Genomic DNA, 21,732 nt, shown 5'->3' with positions numbered 1-21,732 from the left:
TTAATTATTTAACTAATAATTAGTTAACATTTAGTTAATTATTAATTAATAATTAATTTAGTTAATAATTAATTAATAATTAATTTAGTTAATAATTAATTATTTAACTAAATAATTAAATAGTAATCTTTATTAGTTAAATAGAGATTAGTTAATAGTAATCTCTATTAATTAAATAATTAGTTAATAAGTATAGCTCTGCCTTGCACTTCTACTTAAGCTTGCTTTAAATTCATGGAAATATCTTTTAATAAGATCAGAATGCTTTCACCTAATGATGCTATATTCTTTCTTATAAGGAAGATAATGTACCATCTTCACCATCTCAAGCTGTGGACCCTACCTAAGTAGTCTTCAATGACTGAATAAATTCTGTCAGTTAATGTAAGGCAATGATAAGTTGCTGCTATCACATGATTCTGCTTTGTTGGATGTGATATTAAATATGTGAAGGAACTTTATTGCATTACTCTACCTGCTCTATTTTCTCATCAATCTATTTTTCTTTTTCTTGAGACACTTTTTATCATAGTATCATAAAATATCAATAAGATCATAAAGGTGAACTTGCAACACATTTGCAAGCTAAACTCTGTTTTGAAACTTGAATAAGTGAGGTAAAGAAAATACTCTGGCTCTAAAGAATTCTCTGTTGAAAACACTCTTGTGCATTCAAATTTCTAACCTTGAGCTATTGTGAGTCTTAATTTTATAATATATATAAGTGTCTGGAATGAATGCAAGTCAATATAGCAAAACAGATGATACATATAAGCTATCCAGATTAACTTTTTTCACCCAATTGGTCTCCCATTTGAGACTGTTTGAATTAGTGCAATATAGGGGGAAAAAAAAAATAAAATAAAACAGAGGCCAGAATGAAGAAACAGAGCTGGAAGGAACAATATCTAAAGGATAGTGAAATGATTTTTGCTGTGCTGCTATGGAAGATGAACTAAAATTTGATCAATAAGCAATCTCAAAGTCCACTTATTAAAAAACTCATAGCTTCACTTAAAAAAAGGAAGCAAAAAACCCCACTTCATTTCAAAATCACTAGGGTAATTTACTTCTTTGAACTATAAAATAAGAACGGTAATAATTCAAATCAGTTCATTCATGCAGAGGAATAAATATAAAATGACTGAAAATAAAACAATATAATGATACATATGAAAATAATTGCCCCTTCCCAGTAGAAGGAATAAAAACCTATTAACCAAAAATCACAATGAAATTGCCTATTGGATGACATTAACTTAAAATAAACAAATTTTAAAGTTTTTTCCTAAAATGACTGCTATTATTCCTGTAGAAAACTGGATCTATTACAAATGTTGAAGGCAGCAATGCCAGAGTAAACTTCTTTTCCTTCAGGTTAAAATAATTTCATGGGAAAAATTACTCAAGATTCATAGTTACCTCAAAACTCAAGTCTTAGTGCAAAATCTCCATAAATAAATTCTAACTTCAGATTTGTAAATAGTAGAGGATTAAACTAGAAATGTGTATGTAATGAAAATTAAACTCTTTGATAGGTAGTCATGAAAAGGAGATAATGAAATTAAATATGAAAGAAAAAAGTGTTATCGGTAAATATATTTTTAAAATGACCATTCCCCCAAATCTGTATATATGTTTATGGGTATGCATGCTGCTAAGTCACTTCAGTCGTGTCCAACTCTGTGCTACCCCATAAATGGCAGCCCACCAGGCTCCTCCATCCCTGGGCCTCTCCAGGCAAGAACACTGGAGTGGGTTGCCATTTCCTTCTCCAGTGCATGAAAGTGAAAAGTGAAAGTGAAGTCGCTCAGTTACGCTGACTCTTAGCGGCCCCATGGAGTGTCCGTGGGATTTTCCAGGCAAGAGTACTGGAGTGGGTTGCCATTTCTCCATTGGGTATGCATATGTTTGCACAAATATATACGTATATGTGTGTATATGCATACATATATATACTATATATTATATACAGTCAGGTAGAATGTTAAGGATTTTAAGAGTAAACTATAAAGAAATAAGAAGGAAGGGGGTCATTATTGTTTCTCAGGCTCAGATCACTGTCATTTTTTTATTGGTTCACTCTTTTAATCTGTAGCTCATCCAGGGGACTAAACATCCACAATTTGCCCTGGACATTATGATGTGACCAAAATTTTCTTTAACTAAAAGTTTAGATAATAAAAGCCAGGGTATATTTGGCAATATTTCATATAGATCTGATGAGTTTTAAGAAAGAAAGTGTTCATTTAAACATGTACCTTACTGGTGGTTGAACATTAGGTTGATTTTTATAATAGCCTTTAATTTTAAAGTTACCGTATATCTTTGGCACATACAGTAAATGCTTATTAAATGAGTGTTGATTTAGTCCTTGTGTATTTTGAATGGTGAGTTCCTGTAATATGTGGATACTTGAAAATATTTGCAGTGTATGATAGATTTCTGAAACTTTCATGTGAAATGAAGTGAAAGTCGCTCAGTCATGTCTGGCTCTTTGCAACCCCAAGGACTATACAGTCCATGGAATTCTCCAGGCAATGATACTGGAGTGGGTTGCCATGCCCTCCTCCAGGGGATCTTCCCAACCCGGCAATTGAATGCAGGTCTCCCACATTGCAGACAGATTCTTTACCAGCTGAGCCACAAGAGAAGCCCAGGAATACTGGAGAAGGTAGCCTATCCCTTCTCCAGCGGATCTTCCTGAGCCAGGAATCATACTGGGGTCTCCCGCATTGCAGGCAGATTCTTCACCAACTGATCTATCAGGGAAATGTTGATAACATATTTGCATTATTAAACCATATTGCATTATTAAATATATGAAATAATATATTCAATTTAATTATATTGACTATTAAATAAGTCACCCTTTATTAAAGTATATTGTTAGTGTTTTGATTGTTTTTTATTATTATTAACTAACAGAAAATGCCTGGAGACAATGAAAAACTCACAACTTAGAAAATTAATGCTAAGCAATAAGATTTATAATATCTGCAAATAAATGCAAAGATCAGCAGCTGGTTTATACAGATGGCCAATAAAATGCTATAATGCCCAAAACATAAGCAGTGGAGGCATGAGACAGGTAGTGATTAGCTGTGTGATCAGTTAGCTTTTAGTTTGGGTAGAATATTGGACTTCTTTTTTCTTCTACCAGAAATTGTCTCCATAAAAATAATTATCAAAATATTACATTTCACATCATGGTGCCTCTTGCAGCAAATTTACATCAGTTTATTTTGATGGCCTGAAATTATTGCTGGAGCTTCTGAAAAAAAAGATCTGCTTTAAAAATCAAGTAACCATTTAGGTAATAGGAAATTTGAGTTCATTACTTAACAGCTAAATTAAAGAACTGACATAATTTCATTTTTCTGAATTTACTGATAAAAATGTGAGCTTCCTCTCAGGGTAACATCTGATCATTCTTACATGCAAACCTTACAAGCCTTCAATTTATCCCCATGATGTTTTTAGTGTCATAGAAATTGGCACTATTTCCTACTTCAAGGAATACATTTTGATTAATACTTTAAATAAATGAAACAAGAAATTTTACTTTCATGATTTGACTGTATGTGCCCCACCATTCTAATCTTCCTTTCTTGGTTTTTCTCCTCCCCCTACTCAAGCCCACTTACCATTCCACATCAGAATGCACACATATATACACTATGTTAACACACCTTATTCCAATAAATGTGACTGTGGTTTTCAGCAAAGGCAGCAGAGCATGTCTGTCATTTGAACTTAATCCATATATTTGCCCTAAGAAACCCTATCCAGTAATTTTATATTTTTCTTGATATTATACTATTAAGGCTAATCAGTAAGAAGGTCAACCCCATGCCTAGTGTCAAGATGTGAGTACCAAAAATGAAGTAGAACTTGCATAACAACCATACAGTGATCACAACAGACAAACTTTTTTGACATCAAAGTGTCTTGAGACCAGAAGAAATGCCTGTTACCACCACTGCATCTACAGTAATTTCCAAAATGTGTTGTACATACCCTATGTTACTTCATTGGAGTGAGAGAAGAAAATACTAGAATTTTTCTTTATTTTTTGTGTTACCGCTAATGTTTTAATTTGGTTTACTATAATATCTGTGTCAATCATCAACAAAAAATATAATTTATTGCAAATATATACTCATGCATTTTTTAAATTGATTGGAGAACATGATTGAAAAAATGTTGAAGACTGTTAAGAAAGTATATTATAGAGTTAAAGTGAAATTCAATCCAGAGAAAATGATAGGTTGAACCATAAACTTTGTCATGTAAGTGGGGAATTCACTACATCTCCCACATACCTTTTTAAACTTTAATCAGCAGGAAACAGATGACACTTTCAAGCAAGCCACCAAGGAGAGTATAATACAAGAGTTGTTTTCAAAAGAATCAACAGAGTTTGGAGAACACAACAAAAGATGGTTGTATATGGTGGCTCTTATCAGGGGTTAAGTCGCTACCACTTTGGACTTTAAGTGGAGGGGAGGAAGCGATTATATGAACTGATTAAAAAGTACATCTTTAGTTTGAGTACAGAGTCATTTGTACCTGTGACACAAGGGAGAAGTGAAGGAGTAAATGACTTAATTTTATTTTTGTCTAACTGTTCATCTTCTTATTGCTTACTTTCATTGGCCAAATTCAATCTGAGGCCAGAGAATTCCACAGACCTAGTCCATTCAAATCACCCTCCTGGGGCAGAGTTGGAGAAAGGTTAAGAGTTGAGTGTGAATCTGGAAGAACAAATGGCAAAGTTACTGCATTCCATTTCTTTTTTTTTTTTCCCCCAGCATATGAGCTTTTTTAGATGAAAAATATATGTCCCAAGTATAAGGGATATGTAAATACCATCAACTACCATATTCTTATGAATTGATGTTCTATCATTTTCCCAAACAAAATCTAATATGTTAGTAAACCTCAGTGCTCCTTGTAAAAGGTAATCTAGAAAAAAAGTGTAGGGAAATGAATTAACATAAAATACAGTTGTTATAGTCTTATGATATAGAGCTGCTCATGAAGTCTTAGATGATAATTATATATCCTTTTAGCTACAATTATTCTATATGTATCCTAAGCTGTGTCAATAACTAGTCTGTACAGTATTCTATACCTGATGGTATGATCCTGTGTGATAAGCCTTGTTGATCTGCCTTTATTGTGTACTCAGTTGCTCAGTCATGTCCTGACTCTTTGCAGCCCCATGGACTGTAGCCCGCCAGACTCCTTTGTCCATGAAATTTTCCAGGCAATAATAGTGGAGGGCATCACCGTTTCCTATTCTAGGGTATCTTCCTGACCCAGGAACCAAACCCACGTCTCTTGTGTCTCCTGAATTAGCAGGCGGATTCTTTACCATTAGCTCCACATGGGAAGCCTCTACCTTTATTGTGTTGCTCCTTTATTCTATTACCCAGCCTATCACAGAAATGAGACACTCCAGAGTAACCTCTAGGTTCAGAAATTGTTCTCTTACCCACCCCTTATGTGGCGGCAATCTCATTTTCTATTGGTGAATAACATCAATCACTTCAATCGTGATGTGTTTCCTTTCTCTGCAGAGAAGGTTCAACAGCTTAAGGAGCTCATAAAGAGGGCAGACTCAATTTCAAATTTTGCAGAGCCTTGATTATGTTCTCTAGTGGAAGCATTTTCCCCCCCGTGGAAACTAGTATCCTTCTCCCCATAAAAGCTGGATTGTAGTGATAGAAATATTGCATCAGCGACTTTGCTAAAAGAGGCCATTTTTACATCCTCTTTTGGTTCCTGGACCTGTGCATTCTGTTTTAGGAGATACGACATCATGCATTGAATAGTGCTTTAAGGCACATGACATCCTGAAGGATGCCATCCCTAATCCACAAGATTTTGTCTCACCAATGTTGCTGTCATAGTCTTTAGCAGATTATTCCATTCTATCAAGTCCATTGAGAGCTTGGGAGCAGTCAGTTGTTTTTTTTTTTTTTTTTTTTGCTGGACCCATAGTCATGTTTTATTTTCCCCCCATAAATTATTTTCCCCAGTCTATGGTAAGATTATGTCAAAACCCAAGGAAAATAAAGATTTTGAAAGTCTACAAATGGTGGCACTGACAATATCATGACTGGAGAAGGCAGATCCCAGATATCTGTTTCTCCCTTTGAGAAGACATTTTTTTTTTCCTGCAGTGATGAAAGCGATCTGATAGAATCTACCTCATATAAGTGGGGTCTTCCCAGGTGGTGCTAGTGGTAAAGAATTCTCCTGCCAGTGGAAGAGACCTAAGAGATGGATTTGATCTCTGGGTTGGGAAGATCCCCTGGAGGAGGACATGGCAACCCACTCCAGTATTCTTGCCTGGAGAGTCCCTTGGACAGAGGAGGCTGGCGGGCTACAGTCCATAGAGTTGCACAGTCTGACACGACTGAAGCGACTTAGCATACGTGCATACAAGTTGGTCAACAATGGTGCCATATAAATGGCTTATATTATTGGCAAGTTGGGTGGTCATATCATATCAACAGTGTTGAGAAGTTCGTGTTATCAAACCAGTGTGCAGTCTTCATAAGTGTCATCATGACCTGTTAGTACCTCTCCCATTGAGCAAGCACTGGATTAACTGGGGGGAAAAAAAAAAAAAGTGACAGCTATAGGAAGGATAATTCTGTCCATGTGATTATTGAGAGGCTCCTCTGCCATGGAGGATTCTCTGGAGGATTCCATGGGACCTGAATCTTCATCTCATTTGCACATTTCAAGGGAACCACTCATATACTCCTCCATCAAACCTCTTTGCCATTGATTTTCCAGTCTTGGTGTTTTTAGTCCCCTACAAATTGTCCAACTTGTTAGCCACAATTCATAAATGAATGTAGATTCCTAACTCAAACCATCTCTCTGTCACACAGTATTCAGCCAAATTTCCTCTCTGACTTTTTGCCTGATAGGGGTTTTCCTTTAAGTGAAGGTCGCTCAGTCATGGCCTTCTCTTTGTGACCCCCTGGGCTATAGAGTCCATGGAATTCTCCAGTCTAGAATACTGGAGTGGGTATCCTTTCCATTCTTCCCAACCCAGGGATCAAACCCAGGTCTCCCACAGAACTGACCCTGAGTAGATGTGAGGTAACAGCTTTTAGCAAGTACCAGTAGATTCTTAGTTAATCTAGGCTTGTACCAATTTTTCCTTTATTAACTGGTCATAGGGCACTCCCCATGAAGTAAATTATTGTTGAGAAATGAGAGAACCAACTATCAGCAATCCCACAGAAAGGAAACCAGGGAAACAAATACCCCCGACTCATCCATCTCCTAATCCCTAATATCCCTCCATCTCCTATTCCCTAATGTCTATCCATTTCCTATTCCATAATATCCTTCAGTGCCTTCCCTACCAGAAATCAAAGGACAAGGGAACTTGGATGATGTGAGAGGTCAGCCACCCTTGGCACATCAGGCTGGAGTTGGTGTAGAGGAAGGCCGGTATGTATATATGTGCTCAGTTGTGTCTGACTCTTTGAGCCCCATGGACTTTAGCCCGCCCTGCTCCTCTGTCACGGAACTTCCCTTGTAAGAATTTCAAGGCATTGACTTTTCCAGGAAAATTCTAGGCAACAGTACTGGGGTGGGTTGCCATTTCCTAGTCCAGGAGATGTTCCCAACCAAAAGATCAAACCTGCGTCTCTTGCATCTCCTGAATTGGCAAGTGGGTTCTTTACCACCAGCACACCTGGGAAGCACAGAGGGAGGCCTCGTGGGCCAAATAAAGACACTCAACAAAATTGCAATAAAAAACCCCACAATCCAGCAGGTGATGTAATTTTATGACTTAAAATACTTTAGGGTATTTGAGATAATCCATTTTTCTGCTCACAGTATTTTATAATTTTTAATTGCAGACCTCTATGAAGGATTTTTTTTGCTTCTAACATATGCAATCATAAGAACCTACCAAGTAATATTTGCCTCACATTTTCTGTGACTAATAGTAGCTAATAAATTTTGAGCATTATTGGACATCTTATACAGCTTCATAATAATTAAAATGTTACATTCAGAAATTATTTTAAAGATATGTCTTTACTGCCTCAATTAGATGCACAGTCAATGAATGCAGTGCTCTTTCATTTTTTGGCTAAAGTGGGTATATTTTTGTGCACTTAATGAATCACACATGTGATGATATATCGCATGCTGAAAGTTTATTATTGTGTATCTTAGGAATAATTGTAATGTTCGGTAACCCAGGGGGCTTCTTTAAAATGGTCATTGGTCCACTGCAGTTTCACCTTACAAAGGGGGGTTTAAAGCCAAAATTGGTGCTTTTGTTTCCAAAGATTTTTATTTATTTATTTTTTTTGCCATGTAGAGAGAGGTGGGAGGATGGGGAAATTTCCTATTTAAAGCTGAAAGTTAGGCTATTACTAGAGCTATTGGAAGCTGAAGACAATTTAAATACTGTGAATGAGGAAGCTCATTTTTAATGCAGGAGGAAATAGTTTCATGTTTCAACATTATTTTATCACTTTAGTGAACATTTTAAAAGTTGGATCCATTGCTTCCAGGAAACATTTTTGACTAACATATGCCTAACAACCTCTTAGCTGTACATAAGAATAGACATGTCGAGTGTTTTTTAAGGATGACTGTGAAAAGAAAGAGGAAAATATTGATACTAATATAAAAATTTGCTTCTTCCTAAAAAGGAACCAAGAATTTTGCTATTTGTCCCTATGTGTATGTGGGTATGCTCTGTTGTGTCTGACTGTTTGCAACCCCCTGTAACTGGCAACTGTAGCCTGCCAGTATCATCTGTCCGTGGAATTTTCCAGGCAAAAATACTGGAGTGGGTTGCTATTTCCTTCTCCAGAGGTCTTCCTGGCCCAGGAATCTAACCCAGTGTCTCCTGAATTGGTAGGTAGATTTTTTGCCACTGAGACATTTGGGAAGCCTTTTAATTTTATTTTTTGTTCCTGCTCAGCTGCTCAGTGTTTCCCTTAATTCCTTAACTGTAAATTGTAGTGAAGCTCCTATGAGGAGTTTTTCTGCTAAAACAACCATCATTCTTTGATACTCTTCTACCTGCTTGTCATCTTATGTATATTAAGTAGCTTTCCTCCCTTCAGAAACTCCACTCAACACTGATCCCTTCTTTTTCATGCCCCTAATATCTACTAACAATTTCAGTATCTGTCACTGTAAAAGCCATGTTATATCAATCATCACTGAAACCAGAGTTTTGGTTAATGCATGGCTGCAATCACCTTATTAAGTACAGTTGAACTGATTTAAAAATAAAGATGATACTAAAGAAAAAATGTAAAAGGTCTTCTAATGAACTACTGTTAGTCTCCCTTGACATATGTTTATATGTCACATAGTTTTTTTTATATAGAAATTGGCTTATTTTGTAACATTATTTCATGACCCCTTTCTTAAGTATAATATGAATATCTTTTACATTATTAAGTGTTCTATAGCATAATTTTAATTACCTTTTGTTTTCTGAATGTGACTATAACAGTGTATTTTGTATTTAAATATATATATTATTTAGCATAGTCTATATGTAGTACACACAGTATTTAACACAGTCTATCTATATGGAGAGAGAGAATTTGTACATTTTCTCCAGCATGTAAAAACACAAGATATTACTTTAATCATCTATGCCAGTAAAACTTTGTACATATCTTTATTTCCTTAGAATGTATTCTTATACAAGAATTCAGAGAAATAGTTTATAAGCTATGTTTGATTGTCTTTTACAGGATATTACACAAATGAATGATATGGGTATCTACTATAGTACATATAAGCATTGGCATATAAATTCCATTTATACAACACTAAAGTTATTTAAATATTTTATTTGTAGTTGCTCAGTTATATCTGATTCTTTTCAATCTCATGGACTGCAGCACCCCAGAATTTCCTGTCTTTAACTATCTCCTGGAGCTTGCTCAAATCATGTCCACTGAGTTGGCAATGCTATCTAATCATCTTATCCTCTGTCACTCCCTTCTCCTCCTGTCTTCAATCTTTCTCAGCATCAGGGTCTTATCCACTGAGTCAGTTCTTCACATCAAGTGGTCAAAGTATTGAGACTTCAGCATCAATCCTTCCAATGAATATTCAGGACTGATTTCCTTTAGGATTGACTGGTTGGATCTCCTTGCTGTCCAAGGGACTCTCAAGAGTCTTCTCCAACACCACAGTTCAAAACCATCAATTCTTTGCCACTGAGCCTTCTTTATGGTGCAGTTCTCACATCTGTACATGACTACCGTAAAAACCATAACTTTGATTATACATATCTTTGTCAGCAAAGTGGTATCTCTGCTTTTTAATACACACTGTGTAGGTTTGTCATAGATTTTCTTCAAAGGATCAAGCGTCTTTTAATTTCGTGGCTACAATCACTGTCCTCAGTGATTTTGGAGCCCAAGAAAATAAAATCTGTCAGTGCTTCCACTTTTTTTCACATCTATTTGCCATGAAGCGATGGGACTGGATGCCATGATCTTAGTTGTTTGAATGTCAACATTCAAATATTTAATAGAAGAAGAATTATGGATAAGAAAGACAGATGCATGATTATAAGACTAATAGCTGCATATATTTAAGCAGCCATGCTTTGTATTAAGTTACTATCTAGAACCATTTGTAATAGTTAAACAAACTGCTCTTTTTATTAAAAGTTACAATTGGGATTTGAAATAGATTAGTTGCATACTCTGCTTTATTTAAATGGTTTCCTTAACAGTCTGCTTAGGATCTAATTTGTGATCTAATGAAACACTCTTCAGGCCATATTCTTTGCACATTTTAATTGTGTACCACTATCAGTAGGAATTTCTGAACTTGTGTTAATGTATCTAAATTTATTTATAATGCATAAATATAATATTCTCAACCTAAATATTAAATGGTAGTGAGGACTAATTTTTAATACAAAAGTAGATATGAAGTAGAGATTTTACATTTTTCAGTACCACATGGATAATTTTATACACCAGAGTTCTCTGTCCGTGGTATTCCCCAGGCAAGAATACTGGAGTGAGTTGCCATTTCCTTCTCCAGTAAATCTTAACCCCAGGATAGAATCCATGTCTCCTGCATTAGCAGGCAGATTCTTTTACCACTGAGCCACCAGGGAAGCCTGATCTCTCACTTAGCTGGTGGAAAATGCTATCTTATTAATATCTAACAAGAGGCACTATCCTGTTGGATAGTAGCTAATATCTGCTGGACTTGACCCCATTTAAGCTTGCTATTTGCAACATTTTTACTGCATAAAAATCTAGTTACTGAAATTTAATTGGAAAAAACCAGAACACCACATATGGCCAAGGTAAAAATTAAAAAAAAAAATATTGGCAGATGAATCAGATTTTTAGAAATGCATGGATTTTTCCAAAGGTGTAATAAATGAATTACTATTTCCACATTAAATAAAAAAAAATATATATATATTAAGCTATGTATTATAATATTGATACTATTATATTGATATTTGAAGTCTATTATGGCTTTCCTGGTAGTTCAGACTGTAAAGAATCCTCCTGCAATTCAGAATTGGGTTTGATCCCTGGGTCAGGAAGATCCCCTGGAGGAGGAAATTGAAAACCATTCCAGTATTCCTGCCTAGAGAACTCCATGGGCATAGAAACCTGGCCGGCTACAATCCATGGGATCACAAAAAGTCGGACATGACTGAGCAACTAACACACAAGAGAAATGGGCCAAAGCAAAGATACACTGAGTTCCTTTATTTTAACAAGAATTATCCTTGATAAACTCAGTATCTGTGGCTTGACAAAAGAGCATGGGCCAGATAACACTGAATGGAAGGTGAAATGGTTTGGATAGTGAGACAGTGTCCCCAGTGCTAGCGTGATTCCTCATCTTCTGACTCTGCTACAAACACATTTATGATTGACAAGATGAAAAGTATTGTCTTAAGGAAATGATTTATTAGCAATGAAGTATGAATATTCAAAGATGAGAGAAATTAAAAGTCAAGATACTACATTTATTTCAGTTGACTATTTCAAACTGATAAAAACTAGAGAAGAGCTGGAGTGTATACAGAAATTAACAACTGAGTAGATCTGCAGATGGAAATACAATTTGAAAAAATTTGTTGGAAAGTATGCTATTCAGGATGACATTTAGATTTTGGTCCAATGTCATGCTTTTACCAGTATGCATCATATATTACTATGTTCTTTAACATAATAAGTTTAAAAATGACCTAAATTTTTTTACTCAAGTTTTTTCTTTTCCCCCTAAATACAAGAATCTCTTTTTATTCTTTTCAAATAGACAGTGCTTGTTGTTAATTGGAAATTTCTTCAACTGAAAAAGTGTTCATAATGCAATGTACATAAGCAAATATTGCAGTTAATATGTTCCTTTTGGTAGACTGATCAGTTGGTTGATTTATATTTTGGGGTTTATCATTTTTATCAATGCAAATTCTATGATAAAATAAATCAAATTTAATCTATACAGTATGCACTATGTTAAAGAAAATGAAAAATATGTTATATATATGTGTGCATATATAATGATTCTGCTTTTATATTTCAACCAGTTTTGTAGTGTCATTTTGGGTCAAGTTATCATTTAAGTGATTTAATCTTATAATTAGAAAGGATATAACTTCTAGCATAGTACTTAAAAAAATTTAATTGGAGGATAATTGCTTTACAATATTGTGTTGACTTCTGCTATTCAACAAGATGAATCAGCCTTAAGTACATATATGTCCCTTCCTTCCTGAACCTCCCGCCTCGACCCCATCCCTCTTGCACTGTTGGTGGGAATGTAAATTGGTAACAGCTACTATGGAGAACAGTATGGAGGTTACTTAAAAAACTAGGACAAAAACTACCATATCACCCACCAGTCTCACTACTGGGCATTTACTCTGTGAAAATAATAATTGAAAAAGACACATGTACCCCAGTTTTCATAGCAGCACTATTTACAATAGCTAGGACATGACAACATAGTATATTAATCTGTTTATACAGTCCAAACCAGGTTTGGAATTGGGCTATTTCAAATCATATTTAAGTGAAGTCAAGATATAATGTAGATTTAGTTGCCTTCTCTATTATATTTGCCTACCAAGACTTGAAAAGTAACACCAATACTTCAGTGACAGTTCTTTTTGTTTTTCGTTTTGACTGTGGAGGAGCATGGTATTTGGTGAGTGTGTGGGTGAATATTTTTTTTTTTTCTTTAAACTATGTAGAGGAGAAAAATAAACAGGTGAGAAAAAAAATTGAGGTTGGTATTTAAAGGTACTGGAGATACCTCATACTAAATTGCACAGTCTTTTCTATTTTTTGTTTATATTATTTGAAGAAAAAAAAAACCTGTTTATTCTAGAAAGATGTATTCTGCCAGGTAAGAGCAGGAAAAGAAAAAGGCTTCTTCCACAGTATAATCACTTAGCATTTTTTTCTTGAGCAAGGTGAAAAACACCAATAAGTCTGCTCATGCATTAAAAAAAAATTGTAAAATGTCAAATATGCATTCATTAGAGGCTATTATAGAAAAATATATTTAACTTTGGGGAGGAGACACTTAACCTGATACACATTAAGTTGTCATCTACATTTCACTAAGAAGCTGAGAGTAATTAAGGAGAATGTTAATATGTGCTTGCAAACTAGTTATAGGAATAAGGATCCTGTTTGTGATGATTTTATTTTTATTGATAGCACTGCAAGATTATACACTTACTCTGTCACTGACAAAACTATAATTTTCCTAATACTCAGCAAGGACATGGTTACAGCTTTGAATATATTACAAAAAACAAGTACTTCTATGTGCTGTAACTTGATCTTCATGCTCCACAATGATGTAGTTGAGCTCCATGATTTTCTACATAGACTAGAAGTCAATCCTATCTGTTTCATAGTCTTGGTAGCATTGCATTGATGCTATTTTCTACAATGTAATATATTTTTGTTGGAATTTATAGAGGACATTTTAAAGACCTATGAATGGTAAATGAATTACTTCCTTAACTTCTAAAAAGTATAATTTTTTAAATCTCAAATTCTTTAAACTCTTTAATGTAATAAAAATCAAACATCCTTTTTTCCAGAAAAAAAACATTGACCCTATATTTTCTGACATTTAAAGTTATAGACCAGAATATGTAAAATATCTATTTATCTATCTCTACCAAACTAGATTGAGAATCTATCTTCTTATAGATACATATAGTTATAGATACAGATACAGACACATACATAAAATATCTGTTATCAATGGGTGGTATCATATAGCCTGATTAAATCCTTTGCTTCAGAATTAGATTCCTAAGGAAACTATAGAAATTCCTAATAATTTCTATGCAATCAAAACTTAAAAAAATAAATCAGAGAAATGAAAAGTACTTGGAGACCTATCTAAGTCCACAGTCTAATCAGCAACACAACTTCACCCAAAGCCAGCTCCAACAACTCCATATGATTTTAGTGACAATAAACTTACTAACTCCCGAGGAAACATATTGCAGTTACAATTTTAATTGAACGTGATATACTTTTTCATAAAATTCCTGTCTTCATATCTACTTTTGCTTGTTAAAGTGAATGGAGTCTTCGTTAGCTATAAGGTAATTTGTTTAATAGTTTGAAGTTGCATACAGATATCTTTTTCACTTTAAAATTTCCCAGGCTTACCATTTTTCTACATATAAGAGGATTTACAGGCTAATCACCTTCCTGATACCGATACCTGAAGTTCCCCAGAGTGCCTAATCTCTTTTATAGTTTGGCTCATGGCATTACAAAGTCAGAGTAACCTTTCACAGAAAGTAATTGACTTGAAAATGTATTGTATATTAGCACCAGTAATATTAGTCTTGATGTTTTATAACTACGGTCAAATCAGAAAAAATTCTCCTTGTTGTGTTCTACCCTAGTTTTCACTGTATTTCATTATTTTATAACATTTTATAAAATGCTATAATTTATGGATTATTTCCACATACTTTGTATTCTTTAATTTTTTTTTATTAAAATATAATTGATTTACAATATTGTGTTAATTTTAGCTGTCCAGCATAGGGATTCAGTTTTTGGTTTTTTTTTTTTTGCAGATTATATTCCATCTTAGGTTATTATAACATTGGGTATAATGTCCTATACTCTACAGTAGTCATTGTTGCTTACCTGTTTTATGCATCAGTTCAGTTCAGTCTCTCAGTCGTGTCTGACTCTTTGCGACCCCATGAATCGCAGCACACCAGGCCTCCCTGTCCATCACCAACTCCCGGAGTTTATTCAAATTCATGTCCATCGAGCCGGTGATGCCATCCAGCCATCTCATCCTCTGTTATCCCCTTCTCCTCCTGCTCCCAATCCCTACCAGCATCAGGGTCTTTTCCAATGAGTCAACTGCATAGTAGTTTGTTAATCCCATAATCCTAACTTGTTCCTCTCCTCCCCTGTTACCTTTTTAGTAACCCTAAATTTATTTTCTATGTCTATGAATATGTTTCTGTTTTGCATGTACAAGTTATGACCAACCTAGATAGCATATTGAAAAGCAGAGACATTACTTTGCCAACAAAGGTCCATCTAGTCAAGGCTATGGTTTTTCCAGTGGTCATGTATGGATGTGAGAGTTGGACTGTGAAGAAAGCTGAGCACCGAAGAATTGATGGTTTTGAACTGTGGTGTTGGAGAAGACTCTTGAGAGTCCCTTGGACTGCAAGGACATCCAACCAGTCCATTCTGAAGGAGATCAGCCCTGGGATTTCTTTGGAGGGAATGATGCTAAAGCTGAAACTCCAGTACTTTGGCCACCTCATGCGAAGAGTTGACTCATTGGAAAAGACTCTGATGCTGGGAGGGATTGGGGGCAGGAGGAGAAGGGGACGACAGAGGATAAGATGGCTGGATGGCATCACTGATTCGATGGCCGTGAGTCTGGGTGAAGTCCGGGAGTTGGTGATGGACAGGGAGGCCTGGCATGCTGCGATTCATGGGGTTGCAAAGAGTTGGACACGATTGAGCAACTGAACTGAACAATTGTATTATTTTTTAGATCCAAGATGTGATTAATATCATATGGTATTCATCTTTGTCTGTCTTATTTCATTAAGCATAGTATTTTCTAGGTGTATCTGTAATTTAGCAAAGGCAATATTTCATTCTTTTTATGGTTTAGCTATATATATGTATGCACATCTTCTTAATCCAGTCATGTATAGATGAGTACTTGGGTTGCTTCTGTCCTTTGGCTCATATAAATAGCACTGCTAGAACATAGGGGTGCATGAGTCATTTCAAATTGGTATTTTAGTTTTTTCAGGATAAATAGCCAGGAGTGGAACTGTTGGATCACATGGTATTTCAATTTAAAATATATTTTAAAGTAATCTGGGACCAAATCTTTGCCTTTTAAAATATATGGAAATTAAACTCAGTAAGATTATATTGTAATATAGCAAAATATTATAATATTTTATAGATAAAAATGCAAATTTAAATTATTATATAAAATTAACATTTTAAAATATTTTAATTTTATATAAAATTTAATTACACTAATATAAAATAATATAGAAAATGTTATATATTATGTATATATAATATATTTGCTATAATATAGCAAAAGGATGGAAGAGTCAGAACCACAGCTACATTTCTTCACAGTACCTGGTTTAATATCATTGTGAAAAGTAAATCAAGGGTAGATTAGGTTAACTAGAACCTCGTCATCTTATTATATGTTAACATACATACAGATATATGTATGCACAGGCCTATACATACACACACTGAGTCATGTATTTTATACCTAGAAGGGACATTAGTGTGGTGATAACTTGGAGGAAATGCAAGAACATTAGCCTGTGTGTAGATCCTTAAGGTCTTAATAAAAACACTCCAGCCCAGAATACTTCTGTGAAATTCCAGTTATGAAACATGTAGCCTCCAAATCCAACTTGACATTTAAAATTATATGTCACTGCTATGAAAGTTCTTTCTACTTATTTGAAAATGATTTGACAAAGGAATAAAAGGCTGATGGGGATAAAACATTCTCAACCTTACTTGCTTTCATAAAGATATAATGGCAATAGATATTTGAAATAACAAAAATTTTAAGTGAATGTGAAAATAAACTAATCTTGGTATATATTCAAAATTTCTCTTTCATTATTTTGCACAACGTAGTATGCCCAGAGTTCAACTTCATCCTCTCTAATAAATGTATTAAAAAAACATGAAAGAGAAGTATGAAGTCTTGGTATTTTGTGTTGCTTATTTATTAAATCTTAATGATTAGTTAGATTATATAATATGTGATAGATTTGAAGGACAACATGCAGCATTGAGTTAATGAATTAAAATAAGTTGTTTCTTTAGAGTATGGCTTGTAAGTAGCAATAGAGACTTGACAATTGTATTATTAGGCCAGTTTATAAATAATACACTTTAGAATCTGATCCAACACAAGTTTGTATATTCAGTTCATTATCTGTATGTTTGTATGTATATATGTACCTGTGTGTGTCTTACAGCTGTTATTTCAAGAAACCAAGAAGGGCCAGGAGAAATGGGAAAGGCTGTGCTGATTCCTAAAGATGACCAGGAGAAAATGAAAGAATTGTTTAAAATCAATCAGTTTAACCTTATGGCCAGTGATTTGATTGCCCTTAACAGAAGTCTGCCGGATGTAAGATTAGAAGGGTGAGTTTACATTTGTTGTATAATCTAATATACTAGCAATCTCCAAAGTTTAGAATATCTTGAAAGTTCAGTTAACTCAGATTATTTGAATCTAGAGCTATATGGTTCTGAATACCTATGCCACCGCAGGAATTAACTGTGTGTGCATATGGTAAGAGATATGAACTGTGTCCTTCTCTGGGAGAGCAAAATATCTTACTTGCAATGGCATTGCAGAATATACAACCGAACAGGACTTTTTTGCCTTCATTAAATATCTTTTTATTTTGTTTTGCTTTATCTTGCCAAAAACAGAGCAAATGTGATCTGTGATAAATTGTTTTCTTGTCTATGTAGAAAGCTCTTACATTTGCTTTTAAAAAATATATGTTTTGCTATTTCAGCATAAAAATAACCTATTGCCTGTGTGATTATTGACACTTTAAAATGATTTATTGAGGATTCTTTAGCACTTTATGATGTTATTTATAATTAGAATGCTCAGTTATCAGCCATGGAGGATATATACTCATTTAGAAATAATACTGTATGAAAAATTATGTTGAAGATTCCAACACTTATGTGATTAACTGTAAGCCATGCTTTATGTAGTTGAACATATTTTAAATGGATGTAGTAAAAATCATATTTAGTGACAGTATTGTCATCCTTATATATAGTCCTAACAAAGTAAGCTATTGGCACTTAGAAAAGAAAATCTCCAAGTTTACAAATATCCTCCAGAACACACTTCTTTTTATAAAGAAGTTGTTCTTTAGGCATGTAATGACTTTGTCTATATAAAATAAAATCATAATTAATGCATATTTTGCTACATTTAATGAGTTATGTTACATTAGGGCTATGGTGACATTAATATATTTACTAAGTATGAATTTTTTTTCCCTTTCTGAATTATTTCAAGTAAGATCAAAATAAAGTAACTCAAGTCTTACTGATACACTAGCCTAGGTTTTCAGAAGATTCATTTGATAGCCAAGTATTAGTAACTGGTTTTGTATACCCTTGTATGCTTTTGAAATGTCTCTCTCAGCAAACCACAAATAACTACTTATTATGGATGTTTTGGATTCCTAGCAAATTGCTAAAATGTCAAATTTAACATTTGTGCATTCCAGAGGATTTTTACAGGTAGTTCTGTCCATATTTGTAATGTATTTGTATATGTGTAGATATATTTGAATTTTTAAAGATATACAATGAGCATATACTTTTAAATAATTTTGAGTATTTTATATGCTGAGTTCATGTTTTAATTTTGCATTTATTACCTTGTTTTATTTTGATAAAATTGGTAAATGTGATACTTAAAACCATGTATTCAGTAAAACCATGTACACACTATTTCAAATTTTTTTAAATCAATTTAAAGATTTAATATAATATATAAGTGTAAATTACATATCAGATCTGGAATGATTATGGTAAGAACTATTTTAATACAGAACTCTCACTTAAAAAATCATTACTGAGCATCCATTTAAAATATTTGTGGCCAGTGGTTTTTACTTCTTTTAAGAATTACTTAGTGAAGGCAAAGGCACCCCACTCCAGTACTCTTGCCTGGAAAATCCCATGGATGGAAGAGCCTGGTAGGCTGCAGTTCATGGGGTCGCTAAGAGTCAGACACAACTGAGTGACTTCACTTTCACTTTCACTTAGCATAATAAGTACTAGAAGAATTAAATCTTAAACTTATATACAGTCTGTGGAACAATTCTTCATTTAAAACAACTGTTTGATTCAAATTGCTCAGTATAAAACCTGTAAAAGATGCCATACCTACTATAGATATTTTTGCTTGAATTTTCAAATTTTGCAAATAATAGTAGTGAAGTAAATCATTTTATGTTTTATTTTTGTGACATCACAGTGTATGCAATTAGTAAAGTAAAAATAAATACTATCCACAATTCCTAGGCAAATCATAAAGTGTATATGAAGTTCACTGGGGACATTTGCAAGTCATTTTGAATGACTCAATTTTGTGACTGCCTGGGAATAACTACTTTTTAGAAACACACTATGAGTCAGCTATCCAAACATTTTTAAAAATGTAAAAAGCTGTTAATACTCATTTGATGTAGAAAACCATTTTCCAGTTTTGGTATTACAGTTCAGTTTTTGAACAGTTATATCTCAAGACATATGACACATTAAGCTAGTTTCAGTGATGATTGATATACCAAGATATTAAAAATGCAATTTATAATTTACAAAGATCTTTATTTTAGTGAAAAATTGAGTTGATATTTATTTAGAAAGGGTTTGAACTGCCAAACAGTGGATTCATTGAAATATCTCAGACTATTTTACTAGAATATATCTTTAAACTAGCTTGACTGAATTCAGAAAATTGTCCAAAAAGTTTAATGTTGTGTTTGACCTTAATATCTGTCTACAAATATTTGAAGATATATTCAGTGTTGGCCTGAAACAAATAGACTGCCAGATATTTCTCCAGCAAAGATGGGTTTATTTAGGATCAACAGAGAATTGCAATTCAGTGTCAGCTACCCTGGCAAGCCACAGGCAAGTCCCCACATAGCAAGAGAAGAACACTTTTATAGACTGAAAGAGGAAGTCAGGAGTCAATCCTAACTTCAATCCTGGTCTCCCACTTCATCTTCCCACGTACATTCACACATCCATTCTCTATGTCTGCATCTCTATTCAATTCAGTTGCTCAGTTGTGTCCGACTTTTTTGTGACCCAATGGACTGCAGCACACCAGCTTCCCTGTCCATCACCAACTCCTGGAGCTTGCTCAAACTCATGTCCATCGAGTCAGTGATGCCATCCAACCATTTCATCCTCTGTTGTCCCCTTCTCCTCCTGCCTTCAATCTTTCCCAGCATCAGGGTCTTTTCCAGTGAGTCAGAAAGCCAGACTCTTTGCATCAGGTGGCCAAAGTATTGGAGCTTCAGCTTCAGCCTCAGTCCTTCCAATGAACATTCAAGACTGATTTCCTTTAGGACTGACTGGTTTGATCTCCTTGCAGTCCAAGGGACTCTCAAGAGTCTTCTCCAACACCACAGTTCAAAAGCATCAAAATGTGACAAAACGTGGTCCATTGGAGAACGGAATGGCAAACCACTTCAGTATTCTTGCCTTGAGAACCTCATGAACAGTATGAAAAGGCATCCCTATTGCTGCCCTGCAAATTAAGTTCATCTGTAGTTTTTCTTGATTGTACACATGTGCATTAATGTACAATGTTTGTTTTCCTGACTTCACACAGTGTGACAGATTCTAGGTTCATGCACATCTCTATAAATGATGTATAATGTTGTTCTTTTTATGGCTGAGTTATAGCCCATTGTGTATATGTACCACATCTTATTTATTCATTCCCCCTTTGATGGACATTTAGGTTGCTTCCTTGTACTGGCTATTATAAATGGTGCTGCAATGAACACTGGGGTTCATGTGTCTTTTTAAATTATGATTTTCTCAGGGTGTATGCCCAGTAGTTGGATTTCTGGGTCATAGTGTAGTTCTATTTTTAGTTTTTTAATAATGATTTTTAAGAGAAACAAATAGACCTTTGAAATATTGGAGTATCTCTGCTTTTAGCAGTTGTGACTCTAAAGAAGCAGAAGTCAAGTGCATTGAGCATCCTTTCACTATCTCAAAAGGTGACGATGGCAAATACTGTGCTGAGTATGCTACCATCATTTGTTTTGATGGTGCTGAGGCAGCATCTTTAATCTGTGGCTACTTCAGCTCAACGGGATTTAGTTTTCCTTTTGCAAATGAAAAGTGGTGAATTTGGGATATAGAAGAACCAACACAGTGCTTTTGGACAAGATATTTGGAGGGCCTCTACAAATTTTGTCAGTTGAGTCTTAATGATGGAATTAGATTACTCATCTTAACCAGAAAATTGGTGCAACAATCCACACCAGTGTGAATGTCATAAAACCAGCCAAACAGCAAAGACTTGTCAAAGTACCTAGCCAATAAAATAGATTACTCAAATACCATGAAGTTCAAGAGG

At 34.5% G+C, this 21,732-nt stretch overlaps 1 protein-coding gene across 5 annotated transcripts in view; it reads left to right on the top strand.

Annotated features, from left to right (window-relative positions):
* GALNT13 (polypeptide N-acetylgalactosaminyltransferase 13) overlaps positions 1–21,732 on the top strand; it is a 655,617-nt gene that overhangs the window by 257,378 nt on the left and 376,507 nt on the right. For 4 of the 5 annotated variants that reach the window (XM_019985184.2, XM_070767821.1, XM_070767827.1 and 1 more), the window contains one exon: positions 17,564–17,732. In XM_019985184.2, coding sequence (XP_019840743.1) covers positions 17,564–17,732 — 169 coding nt within the window. Of the gene's footprint in view, positions 1–7,467; positions 7,483–17,563; positions 17,733–21,732 lie in introns of those variants that run through there. The other variant, XM_070767832.1, reaches the window with a different exon arrangement.

Source organism: Bos indicus, chromosome 2 (assembly GCF_029378745.1).
Source record: "Bos indicus isolate NIAB-ARS_2022 breed Sahiwal x Tharparkar chromosome 2, NIAB-ARS_B.indTharparkar_mat_pri_1.0, whole genome shotgun sequence".
NCBI classification, from domain to species: Eukaryota; Metazoa; Chordata; class Mammalia; order Artiodactyla; family Bovidae; genus Bos; species Bos indicus.
This window is presented reverse-complemented; position numbering and strand designations above follow the sequence as displayed.